This window comes from Pleurodeles waltl, chromosome 12 (genome assembly GCF_031143425.1).
Source record: "Pleurodeles waltl isolate 20211129_DDA chromosome 12, aPleWal1.hap1.20221129, whole genome shotgun sequence".
Lineage (NCBI taxonomy): Eukaryota > Metazoa > Chordata > Amphibia > Caudata > Salamandridae > Pleurodeles > Pleurodeles waltl.
Genome location: NC_090451.1, coordinates 25,699,772 through 25,713,168, shown reverse-complemented (window position 1 = coordinate 25,713,168; position 13,397 = coordinate 25,699,772). Strand labels below are relative to the sequence as shown.

At 50.9% G+C, this 13,397-nt stretch overlaps 1 protein-coding gene across 2 annotated transcripts in view; it reads left to right on the top strand.

The window, feature by feature from the left end:
• PALM (paralemmin) overlaps nt 1-12,575 on the top strand; it is a 190,018-nt gene extending 177,443 nt beyond the window's left edge. The window contains exons 8-9 of one of the 2 annotated variants that reach the window (XM_069215579.1): nt 4,971-5,102; nt 6,642-7,340. In XM_069215579.1, coding sequence (XP_069071680.1) covers nt 4,971-5,102; nt 6,642-7,204 — 695 coding nt within the window. In that variant the 3' untranslated portion in view covers nt 7,205-7,340. Of the gene's footprint in view, nt 1-4,970; nt 5,103-6,641 lie in introns of both variants that reach the window. The other variant, XM_069215580.1, reaches the window with a different exon arrangement.
• Nucleotides 12,576-13,397: the final 822 nt, after the last annotated feature.

Here is a 13,397-nt window from a genome sequence, read left to right as displayed (position 1 = left end):
ATGTAAACTGAGCTAGTCCTGATAAGGCCTGGTGACATATTAATGCAGCACTCGATGGCGAGGTCCGTCGCGCACCCCTGGCCTATGGTCATCCTAGACATATCAGGTCCTTCCCTGGTCAGACACCCTCCATACAAACTCTTGAAGTAAGGGTCTTCACCACTAACTGGCTGAAGGACCTCAGAACCTCTGGGCCCCACATCTGGTCTAGGGCAGGGTGGGGAGGCAGGAAGGGTCCTCCATGCAAGCCCTTGAAGTAAGGGTCTTCACCACCAACTGGCTGAAAGACCTCAGAACCTACGGGCCCCACATCTGGTCTAGGGCAGGGTGGGGAGGCAGGAAGGGTCCTCCATGCAAGCCCTTGAAGTAAGGGTCTTCACCACTAACTGGATGAAAGACTTCAGAACATCCGGGCCCCACATCTGGTCTAGGGCAGGGTGGGGAGGCAGGAAGGGTCATCCATGCAAACCCTTGAAGTAAGGGTCTTCACCACTAACTGGCTGAAGGACCTCAGAACCTCCGGGCCCCACATCTGGTCTAGGGCAGGGTGGGGACGCAGGAAGGGTCCTCCAATGTTGTAGGAAGTGGTAAGTCCAGCTGAACTTCCTCCACTTTACGATATCTTGTGTGGAGTCAAGCCACGGGTTTCTTCTCCCAGGGTCCCCTCTAGGCCAACTTGTGTGATTGTGGCAACATGAGTTTACCTGTCTGTACCTCAGTTCTCTTACTTTTAGAACATCTTTGGTAGAACTTCGAGAACTGCTCAGATTAATGTATGGGAAGCTGTATATGTACCTATGCTCGTGCTCACGCTTGACTCTTGTTTGACCTCTGGCAAGGTGCCACGCTGCTTCCTGAATACCCTGCCACCTCCTGCCCCCTTCCTGCTCCACTGGCCATGCATTGCCTCCCCCTGGACAGGTGGGGTGATGCATGCGCCCATCTTAGCTTTCCTGCCCATGCCACGCTGCCTGCTGGCAATGCCAAGCCTTTAGCCAGGAGTGAGTGCTCTAGGCGTGCTAAGTTAGCCTTCCCCTGCACTGACAACAAGCTCACTCCTCCTCGCTGAGTTCATCTAGTTTTGGTCTGGTTACTGCATTGTCTTTCACCCACTTGTTGTTGTTTCCTACACTGCTTTACTCAAGTGATGTGTCCAGAACACAAGAGCTGCTCGTAAGCAACACCAGAGAGTACACTTTGCTGCTTCTAGTACATGTTTACTTCACCAAACCCTCAGTCCACAGCGTGATGTACCAGCGGGGTGACCTTAAGTATGTCAGCGAAGGAGACTACTCCGGCTCTCTCACCGACATGCTCCTCTGACGCCGACGGAGTATGGGCCATTGGAGGTTTACATATAACACTGTCCACCCGGTGTAGAGATAAGATTCCTGTGGTGTGGGGGTCACTTGCATTTGCTTTTTAGACACTCAAAATCCTTCTTTGGGAAGTCAAGCCAGATGGAGCTGTCCGTCAAAGTATAGGTATCACACACTGATAGGAATTGCTGTGACTGCGGTTCCTGCCAATGACTAGAGGTGTCCGCAGGGCCTGCAGACATCTCTAAATGCGGAGTACGGGTACTCCATCTGGGCGATGGGCTAATTTACTCCGTCACCCTGATGGAGTAAATAACATACTCCGCACCCTAGATCTAGGTTCTTGGTTTGGTTTTCTTAATCCTTGTTCTGATCCTTCCCAAATGATTGGTGCTGTTTCATCCCAGTTCTCGCTGTGCCACTCTGAACGTGTTCCTTCTTCGCCTTGTTCTCTAATAAGGCTATGTTTGTACACAAAAGCATTGGTTTGAAGCACAGTGGATGGAAAAGGAGGGACATTTCTAGGACTGCTGGATATAAGAGCCATGGGGGCTCCACTTTAGGAGTTTGGGAGGACTGGGTGCATCAGGAGGGTCAGTACGGTGCCCTCCCCTGTGTGGGGTTTGTGTGGGGCACAGAGTGTGACCGTAAGCAGTGTAGAGTAACAGCACTATGACAGCATATCTCCAGTAATCAGGACCCTTTGCAGTAGGAAGTGCATTAATCAGAGGCTGAAAATCTCACAAATCTAAAAATGCTATTCATGCATACCCAAGTGCACATACACACCAGGGGGAAGTGGTTACATCGCACCTTGCAGTTCTCAGGTGGCACTTCATGGGCACAGTCCGTCTCGCGACGTGTGCCGTACAGGGCACCACACATGTGAACTCAAATGTTTGGAAACATAAAAACATTTCTCTTTTTTATCACCGACCTGAAGAGAGATTATTTCATGGTGCAAATCCCTGTCTACCATGGTTTGTGGCTGGGACTGTGCATTGAAAACGATGGGTGTCTGCTTGGCAAGCCCACGTACCACTCATGGGACGCCTCCTTGATGCAAAGCAATGCAAACCAGCACCCACGCTCCTTGCTGTAACTTTAGGGGTACTTCCCGGCAAAAATGAAGTTTTGTGCTGGAAAACAAATCACAAATTAGCACTTTCTGCCAGTTTGAGTCGCTTTTGTGGCACGGACCCGGGGCAGTGTTAGTACTGCTGCCCGAGCTCCCATGTTAAGTGCAGCAGCCAGAGGTCATGGAGCAAACAGTGTTACTTTGGAAAACGAGACCTCAGAAAGTAAGCAGCCACGTAATGTCTGTAAACAACCTATGGCAAAGCACACTGAATGTTAATCACAGCGCTTTAGATGAGCTCACAAATGTAGAATATCAAACCATACAGTTTAAAGACCTGTGACTTTCCCACCTACAGTGAATGTTACCTAGGATGACACTGCACCCTGAAATCTCACTCGCCTGGCTGCTGCAAAAAGTTCAGACATATGTTTTTACCATGTCTCTCTGCCACGGACCAAGAAGGGTGTTCATACATCTGCCCTTCCGTGCACATCCTCAGCCAGTTATTATTGTTTACAGCTCAGCTTACTTGTCCGCTATCGTTTTTACAATTCTATGTGTAGTTCCTACCACAGTGTTAACTTCCTGTTGTATAGTGCACTCCCTGCCATAATGTTAACTTCCTGTCGTATAGTGCACTTCCTGCCATAGTGTTAACTTCCTGTCATAATGTCCACTTCCTGCCATAGTGTTAACTTCCAGTCATTATGTCCACTTCCTGATATAGTGTTAACTTCCTGTTGTGTAGTGCACTTCCTGCCATAGTGTTAACTTCCTGCCATAATGTCAACTTCCTGTCATAATGTCCACTTCCTGCCCATAGTATTAACTTCCAGTCATAATGTCCACTTCCTGCCATAGTGTTACCTTCCTGTTGTGTAGTGCACTTCCTGCTATAGTGTTAACTTCCAGTCATAATGTCCACTTCCTGCCATAGTCTTAACTTCCAGTCATAATGTCCACTTCCTGCCATAGTGTTACCTTCCTGTTGTGTAGTGCACTTCCTGCCATAGTGTTAACTTCCTGTCATATAGTGCACTTCCTGCCACAATGTCAACTTCCTGTCATAATGTCCACTTTCTGCCCATAGTATTAACTTCCAGTCATAATGTCCACTTACTGCCATAGTGTTACCTTCCTGTCATATAGTGCACTTCCTGCCATAGTGATAACTTCCTCTCATAATGTCCACTTCCCGCCATAGTGTTAACTTCCAGTCATAATGTCCACTTCCTGCCATAGTGTTATCTTCCTGTTATATAGTGCACTTCCTACCATAGTGTTAACTTCCTGTCATAATGTCCACTTCCTGCCATAGTGTTAACTTCCTGTCATAGAGTGCATTTCCTGCCATAGTGTTAACTTCCTCTCATAATGTCCACTTCCTGCCATAGTGTTAACTTCCAGTCATAATGTCCACTTCCAGTCATAATGTCCGCTTCCTGTCATATTGTTAACTTCCTGTCATATAGTGCGCTTCCTGCCATAGTGTTAACTTCCTGTCGTATAGTGCACTTCCTGCCATAGTGTTAACTTCCTGCCATAATGTCTACTTCCTGTCATAGTGTTAACTTCCTGTCGTATAGTGCACTTCTGCCATAGTGTTAACTTCCTGTCATAATGTCCACTTTCTGCCATAGTGTTAACTTCCAGTCATAATGTCCACTTCCTGCCATATTGTTAACTTCCTGTCATATAGTGAACTTCCTGCCATAGTGTTAACTTCCTGTCATATAGTGCACTTCCTTCCATAGTGTTAACTTCCTGTCATAATTTCCACTTCCTGCCATAGTGTTAACTTCTTGTCATATAGTGCACTTCCTGCCATAGTGTTAACTTCCTGTCGTATAGTGCACTTCCTGCTATAGTGTTAACTTCCTGTTGTATAGTGCACTTCCTGTCATAGTGTTAACTTCTTGTCATATAGTGCACTTCCTGCCATAGTGTTAACTTCCTGTTGTATAGTGCAATTCCTCTCATAGTGTTAAATTCCTGTTGTGTAGTGCACTTCCTGCCATAGTGTTAACTTCCTGTTGTAATGTGCTCTTCCTGCCACAGTGTTAACTACCTGTTGTGTAGTGCACTTCCTGCTGCAATGTTTACTTGCTGTCACGAATAACGGCCATTTCCTGCCACAATGTGCACCTTGGTGGTCTCTCACAAATGGAAGAGGGTCTAGATTGAATCCCATTGTGAGTTTTATTGGCGGCGCTTCTTCTACATTAGGGCCACTGGAGACAACCTCACAAGAGGATGTTTGTCAGAGGGTCTGAAAATCTTGGGTCCGGAGCTGGTTTTGTTTCAGAGTTAGGTAATCAGTTCTCACAGTGCGAATGCACAACCTCTTGTTCTTTCACAAGTAGGATGAACTGTGCGCTCTCCAAGCAGGGCATAGGGCTGGCTTGCACCACCTCCTAAGTTCGCATGCCTCCTGGCACCTTCCTCTCGCCCTGCTGGCACGCCCCTCCTGCATCGCCAGTGCCAGCTGCTTTCTCCTGCTCTACGCACATGAATCCAGGGGGACACGTGTGAGTGGGGTCTCTAACCATGACTGTCCTGTTTCTGTCCAGCCATGTACTCAGTGGAGATCACAGTGGAGAAGGACAGGCTGACGGGGGAGACCAAAGTTCTGTCCAGCACCACCCTGCTCCCCCAGGACCTCTCCTTGCAGGGGGTCAAGGTGTACGAGGACGAGCGGAAAGGTAACTCCCCATCCTGACACCCCGCTCTCAGACGACTGCTCTGCAAGGTGGGATGGTGCTGACCATGTGTGGAAAGGTAACACTGGCCCCAAGCTGCCCTTCCATGGTTTGCTCCTTGCTGGTCCAAGAGACAGAAAATGAGAATAAATGCAACCATGTGCCCCACGCTGCTTCACCGGTCCTAGTCTCTGCATGGGCCAAGCCTTTGGAGGCTGAGGCGGAAAGTTGCTTACGCCCTCCCTCGGGTGACCACCTCGCTCCAGGCCAAGATCCACACTGTCTCCAGTCCTGAATGTTTCACCCACGAGTCACTGATTTCAAATGTGTTAACCTAGTTAGTTAAGGGGAAGATAACTGCAACACCCAGAATGCATTAGTCCATCTGTTGAACGTTTAGGACTGGAAACAGTGTCTGTAATGACCTGGAGGGAGGTGGTCAACGAGCCTCACACCACTCCTCCAAGGCTCATCTCTAAAGCTGAAACTGAGCTTCCCTTCCCCTACACAGGGCCACTCCAGGGCACATCCCCACAGATGCAAGTTCCCCCAAACCTGGCCCTGTAGGCCATCAATCCATGGCCAGCTTCCGCGAGGTTCATCCGTTCATGTCAGTTCACTGCCTGGCACCACCTGCCTGGAGCTGGTCCGGTCCATGTCTGTGGCCTTTGGCTTGGGGTTTACTGCAGAGTTGTAGGTGATCTCTTCATCTACAGATGCTGTGTATGACTAGCATGTGGTCACTTATTTTAAGGACTCCGGGGATACTGGGAGCCCTGGCGGCATTGGGACTGGTTTTGAATTGCATGGGTTTGTGGTGTTCCTCTTGAAAGTGGGGTTACCAGAGCAGCCACTGTGTGTCTATTGGGGATCCTGAAATTGGCCCACTAATCCTTCAGTGTGACTATAACTTTTGGGAGGCAGATAAATGTTGACTGGTTGTGGGCAAAGTGTGGTCTGGTGTTTTGTGGACCTGCTAAAGCTTGGGGTGCTGGCAGTGCTTAATTTGTGAAAAAAGTGCTTTACAGGAAACCAACAGCAGCTAGAACCCCAAGGTTTTTCACATCGTCTTAAGCCTGTGTAGATTTGGCGGCTGCGTACCCCTTGGTTTGGGCATTTACTTAAATGCAGGGAGGTGTTATAGCTGTGAAAAGGTTACTGGTTTTGCTACATTTTAAGCATGGGCTACTGTTTGTGGGTACCTTGTAACTATGAATTATGAGCTTTGGAAATCCTTTCTAATTTGGGGCGGTGGGGATAGGTGGCGGCAATTCCCATATTCTTCATCCATTCATAGCATGCCAGGAGACCCAGAGTCTTACCCTAAGGCCAGTTCTTTATTCCTTCGGTTGGGCTGACTCATTCTATGAAGGCCATTGTGAGCATTTCCGGGCATGCCCGGGCGATGCTGTAGGACTGCTTTAAGATGTTCTTCCTGTGCTCTCCTTCAGTTGTCTGGCATGGTGTAAATGTTGACTTGGGCCGAGGGTTTAGCTCTGTCTGTAGCTTCCGTGTACTGAATTTTGTGTCTTCTCCCCACAGTGGTGCACGAAGTCCGAAGCGATGAAGGAATCGTGGAGAACGGAGTCCACCTCCTCAGCTCTACCGAGGTGGAGGAGCTGATCCACAAAGCAGACGAGGTCACGCTAAGCGAAGACCATGAAAAGGAGAAGAAGGCCCCCAGCCAAAAGAACACGCCGAGGAAAGAAATCACCGGGGTGCAAGCCAAAGTAGTGGACAGCCCCAAGGTCCTGGTCAACAGCGAAGGCACCGAGCCAAGCAAGGAGCAGCCCGTCACCATGATCTTCATGGGCTACCAGAACGTGGAGGACGAGAACGAGACCAAGAAGGTGCTGGGCCTGGAGGGAACCATCAAGGCGGAGCTGGTAGTTATCGAGGACGGCGAGAACAAGCCGGCCGCTGCAGATGACGAAGCGAAGGACCACAACCCGCCCAACGGGGATGCGTCCGAGGCAGCTACATTGTTGCAGAAGGGAGACAACCCACTGGGGGAAAAGCCAGAGGCCAACGACACTGAGCCCAAGGAAGGCGAGCAGGACGTGCCGGTGAAGAAGCAGCGCTGCAAGTGTTGTACGGTGATGTGAACGTACCGCTGCTCCCACCCAAAGCCCCTGCCATCCATCTCCCACTGAACACTCGACCAAGCCAACGAGAAACATTCCCGCCCCTCAATATCTCGGTTCTGTTGGCTGTGGGTGCTGCATATTTTACTTACAGGAAGTCGGGAACTCACTTTTTTATCGATTTGGGGAGGCCGTGTTTGTAAAAGCGCCTGCTCGTCAGCAATGTCTTGTCGTTTTGTGTAAAACTTTTCCGGTTCACCCCTGGTGGTGCTCCGATGACATCCTACGGGCGCAGCTTCCATCACACTATGCACAATGCCACGTTGAGTGCCACCTCATTTGTGAATGTCTTTCTCCACCTCTGCGGCCGCTCACAACAGTGCCCCCCGCCCAGGGCAGGGGCCGAAGATGCGAAACTTCTATTTCTACATTCATTTTTGGTCAGTCTGTCTGTGACAATGTTGGGGCAAGGGCATGTGGGGAGGGCAGGGCTACTGCCAAGTTTTGATGAGCTCTGGAATACCTTTACGTCCCTTCCAATATCATGTTCTATCCAACTGGTGGGACTGTGCGGGAAGCTGCTCTGAGTTCCTCGTGCGTTGTATCATGAGACTGAAAGGTCCCATTGGACTTGCCATTGACAAGACAACTGCAACTCCACAAATACTATTGGGGTACGCACTGGGAACGCTTCACCCACTTTCCTTTGTCCAAGTCAATCCATCCAAAAAAGGTTTACCTTTTGACTCTCTTAATGTGCTCTACAAAATCAAAGAGTTTTCGTACAACAGGACACCAAGACTACTCTCCAACAAGAAGGAATTGAAAGTTTTGGAACTGTGAACACTGGACTCCACAGCGCCCAGATAGCCAGTAACAGGGGAAGTGCTACTCACTGTTTTTGTTTGTGGTTTGGAAGAATTTCATGCCCCCCACAATTCCACCCTGTTCTCCACTGCTTAGTTCCAGTAGCCAATGGGTAGAGCTTTCATAACACGTCAAACGAGATGGCTGAGACATTGAAACCCACTCTAGCGACCATCTGCTGTTCCAGCAGTCAGTGTTTCTTGTTCTGTCTGTTTGTTTCTGTGCCTCAGATACTCGCTGAGTGTTGGATAAGTCAGCGGTCTGTGCTTGTTTCCTGGAAAGCATTGATTTTAACCATGCATTAGGTAGGTAAGTGGACAACATCCTTGCTGTGCGAAGCAGGAGGCATCAATCATGCAACCTCTCATGGCCACTTAGACCTGCAGAGAGAAGCTTGAGCCGGGACTGAGAGTTCATCCCACGTACAGCAGAACCCCTGTCCTGTTGCCCCCCTTTAGCTGTGTTTGCCCCTTGGGTGGCACGCGGCACCGTCGCTCACTCTTAGGTGTCCTTCGAGTGAGAGAATGCTGATGAGATCTTTGTTGATCTTACACAGCCGCCCATGTGGTCCCATGGTGGGTCTTTCCCAATCCATGAAATTTAGAACCTTTCATCAGACTCCCTCCTGCATTTCTGTGGAAGAGTCTGGAATGTCTCCTTGCCTGAGGTTTCCCAACACATTACCAAGGTGGCAACCTTTATTTGTGTCTCTGATGGCGCAAGTCTTCTCTGTCTTTCAAGCATCATCGGAGAGGGACTCGGAGCACCAATCTGCAATGAATACAGTGGTCAGCGCAGTTGCTTTACGAACATGAAAAGGAAAGGAGCTTGTTGACTGTAGACAGCAAATATGTCTGACACTTTATGTGAAAATATACTGTGCATCCCCTGGGCGGTCAGCAACGTTACATAAAGGTCAACACCCCACAATGTGAATGTGCAGCCATTGAGCTGGACTCTGCAAAAGCCATGTCCTGGGGTCCCCTGGAAGTTATAAAGGTAGAATCAAGCTGGCCTCCCCCTTCTATGACGACGGAACGGTAGCTCTCGGCCAAGCGAAACAACAATGTGACGCTTCCAATACCCTCCGGTCCTAGGGCTTGAAGTGACTTATTTAGAGTTTGGGGGACGGGCGGATTGTCCACCGTGTTACAAGTGCATTGTAGCCTATGGCACTTGCAGTAATCAGGACCGGACAGCCATCACCTTCTCATGGAGTATCCCATCTGCCAGAGCAATTAATGCCCTTATCTTTTTGTATCGTAGCGCAAACTTTGAAGTTCATTGCTCCATAGCGCATGGAAAAATTCAGAATACAGATCAAGTGCTGGTGAAACCACAAACCACCAACAAATTGTGGCAACCTTTGCTTTTAAACCCTTAGGCCCTCATTAGGACATTGGCGGTCCAGGTCCGCCGTGCTGGCGGTGGCGCTAACACTGCCGACGGCGTGGCGGTGCTGGACCACCAGATTATGACCACAGCGGTGAACAGGCTGCAAAGCAGACAGTTCACCGTCTGTACCGCCAGTGTGGTTGGACCACCGGGGTGAAGGTGGACCACCTTCACCCCGGTGGTCCACCATAGACCACCGACGGTATATGGAGCCTCCTTTCTGCCAGGGATTTCCTGGTGGCAACCCCGCCAGGAAAAACTGGCAGAAAGGATATTGGAAACAGGAATTTACATTCCTGTCATCAGTATGCGACTTCTCCAAGCCACTGTCCCTCCAAGCCCCTAGAGACCCCACCACCCAAGCATGCACGCACCACACACACATGCAATCACGCATTCACGCACTCATACAGACACTCACAATCACACACATACACGCACACAAACACCACCCCCTCCAATCACACCCCCCCCCATGCAGACACCCACCACTCATCACTCCCCCTCCCCTATCGGGCGGGCACTTACCTTTACACCATGGATGTCCGGGAGGGGACGGGATCCTTGGGGCCTTTTCCGGCGGCACTGCCCCGTCACCACAACACCGCCACGCCTATTGCTAACTCGTAAGAGGCGTGGCGGGGTTGTGATGACGGGGCACTGCCAGCGGAGCAGCCGCCACTGCACCACCGACCGCCGGTATGGCTGCTGGCGGCTCTCTGCCCAAATTCTGGAGAAGAGCCGCCAGCAGTCATAATATGGTGGTCGGATGACCGCCATCCCTGGCCGTCTTGTGGCTGGTGGGACTTCGGCGGTCTACGTTATAGACCACCGAAGACATAATGAGGGCCTTAATTCTTTTTCAGCATGATTCTCACTGAACCCTCCCTCTCATAGAAATGCTCAATAGACTAAGATGCAGTTCTTTATACAACCAGCTGGTGTCGCTGTTCTAAGTATGGGTTTTCCAAAATGAGAGCCTGAGCCTTCCATAGAGACTTTTAGAGCAGTCTGGATTTCTTGACATTTTATAGATAAAATGCATTGAATTTGGGAGTTCAAGGGGTGTGAAGGTAGCAACATGGAAGGTGTCAGGTGTTCCCTCCAGCCACCCCCTGGTCCAATGAGGGCAATTTCTTTTCAGGGGTCATATAGTGGACTTCCGTCTGGCCAGTGGAGCGGAGCAAGTGACACGTGGAAAGGATAGTGGACGTTCGTAAGAGGCTACTTCGCTGCCGGGGAAGGGGTCTAAGGCAAGGGTTGACTAGTGACATCAGGAAAGGGAGTGTGGAGAAGAAGAGCGTCAAGTGAGGGTTCTAGGCCCTGACTTCATCTCAGGGCGGGAGTCGGTCCTTGTAGGACACTGGTCTCTGTTACACTGATGCCCACCACAGCTGTGAAGATACAGATGCAGCAGAGATAGAGGGACAGCTGGAGATCTCTGAAAAGGCCTGAGAGTCAGAGGGATAAGTCAGGCTTTGCTCCCACAGGGTTCTGTCCCAGCCCTTCCGACACCTGTCGAAAGGGCCAAGAATCCAGCCATTGCTGTGGATGGCCAAGCCCACTCTGCCTCACACTAGTGGTGATGTTTTGACCCTCTCTGCCCCACTACGGCCTACTCCTCAAGCTGCCCCGTTAGTACAGTGGACCTGCTCAGCCTTTCATCCTTCAAGTGAGTACCATTGAGTTGGGTAACAAAAAGCATCTGTTATTCAGCACCAAAATACCCATCTGGGTGAATGTGCGCTTTACGAATACGTTGTTTAATGGGGTGCTCTTGGAAAGGGCAGTTCATCTCTTGTCCCATCCCTGTCTGCCTTCCAGGAGGTCTCAAGTTCTCCAGTTTCCCAATGGACTGCTTCTGGCGTGAACTGTGAGAAGGTTTTAGCCTCTGAGGGTCAGAGGTAGGCCCTCGGTGAGGATTTCCTAACCCCAGCCACCCATCAGGTAGAAACATGCCCGTACTGGGGCCACCGGTGAGGTTTCAGGGTTCCTCCAGCTGAATCTCGGCTCACTGGCCCAACAAGCCCTGATCCCCCTCTCTAGGAAGCGGTGCTCTGGCTTCCGTATGGATCTCTCAACTTCAGAAAGCTAGAAAGCAATTTCACAACATGGTTAAAATACATGTGTTCATCTCCACAGGAGGCGTTTGCCAGCTGTAAATGTCTTTGGGAAGTACCTTTGCTGCGCATGTTGAAGTGCACCGATGAGTGACCCAAGCAGAGGTCAGCGCCACGGACACCCTTGGTGGGAGTTCTAAGCACCATACATGTTTCATTGCTGGATACCCTCGTGCACACGTGTAGACTCCATGCGCTGGGATACCATGTTGCCTTGGAAGCATTAGATATGTCTGTGGGCTCAATTTCCTCACCAGAAGGCCTCGCCCCTCTTGGGGCCCTAGAAGAGCACGTGCTCCGCTGTGTAGGACATAGATGGACACAGAGTTCTGGGCTCTCCAGTGGAGGTGACCTGGATGGCTTAGGGTGGCGCGAGAGTGCCCTGCAGCGATGGGTGCATCTCCTGAGCCTGGCACTCCGCTTCACGTCCTCGGTGTGGCGTCCTAGGGTGGCAGGTGACTCGACCCGAAGGGAAGACTGATGCAGGCACGGTGCATTGTGGGTAATCTCTCAGTATAGCTCACCTCCAGTTGTTGGCAACTCTGAAGGCTGGCAACGTAGAGAAAATCACAAAGATGACAGATGACAAGGCAAACCTCCTCCATGTGCCCCCCAGGAGTGCCCCAGCGTAGGACAGGAAACTCCCATGAAAGGCATTTGGAAGCATCCTGGGCACCGTGGGTGGTCTTCCCCTGCCAATCACCTCCCCGCCTGTGTGGCATCCGTGGGACCAGAGAGGACATCACTGAAGCCCTGCTGAGATGCTGGGGCATTGTGGGTAACATGTATTTCAGCAGGGGTGGCACCGTGGGGAGCACTGGAAGGACCGAGGCACGGTGGGGGGCGCTCCCTGAGGCCGCAGCAGGGGAGGCGGTAGTGAGACCCCCAGTATATCCACCCCACCCTCTATGCGCGGCTCTGCTAAGGCTTCTCCTTGCTGTGATTTCTACCTGTGACCCGATGTATGACGTATCTCATTGTAAGCCAATAAACAGTGTCAATAACCTTCAGCTGTGGGACGTCATCTCTCAGGTGGGCCTGTGGTCTCTTTCCAGGGGGGAGTCTTGCTCATCAGTGGTCCCTGTAGCCCCCCCATCGTTCCCTCTCTCTGCAGTTGTGGTTTCAGAGCTTGAGTACTTAAGGGGTCGGAGCAGGTTGTGCACACGTTGTCACTAGTGCGGGAGATCATCGTGGCCGTCGCAGTGGGGGTGTCTGAGGTCCCATCCGAGGGCGCCCCGGGGTGCACAGCGCCCACATGTCGTCGCCATGGTCAGGTTTATTCTTTCCGGTTGAGTTTGAGGGGAGAGTGAGTCCAGCGGAGGAGTAAACTGGGACACACTGGGGTGCTAGATCACATGCTGTGCACTGTCCCGCCGTCCAGGGTTGGATGAATGAATACTGAATGTGTGGAGTGGAGTGGTACCCGGGGGATCCTGGAGCTAGCCAGAAGCTATGATACCCTAACGAAGAGAGCAGTACAGACCGCTATTGGGGCAGTCTGAGGTGGAGGTCAGTCAATCCATCAGTACTTGTAAAGGTAGCTAATCACCCAATGGGGCATCCAGGCGCTTGCAGGTCCCGGAGGCTCATTCGACGACAGCAACTGCTGGAGGGATTTCTCTCTTGCAGAAGGAAGGTAAACCACCATCTGAATCTATATTTGATACAAGAGGCAAAACCTCTGGTTTCTGATTGGAGGTTTATTCGAAGGGATTGTCTCAGATTCGCTTTGGGGTAATATTCAATGACTGCTTGAGTCATACACGGCTAAGGTTCTTAGGCAGGATTTGGGGGTCGGCCATGTCGACGGCCACTGAGAGAACAGGAATGAC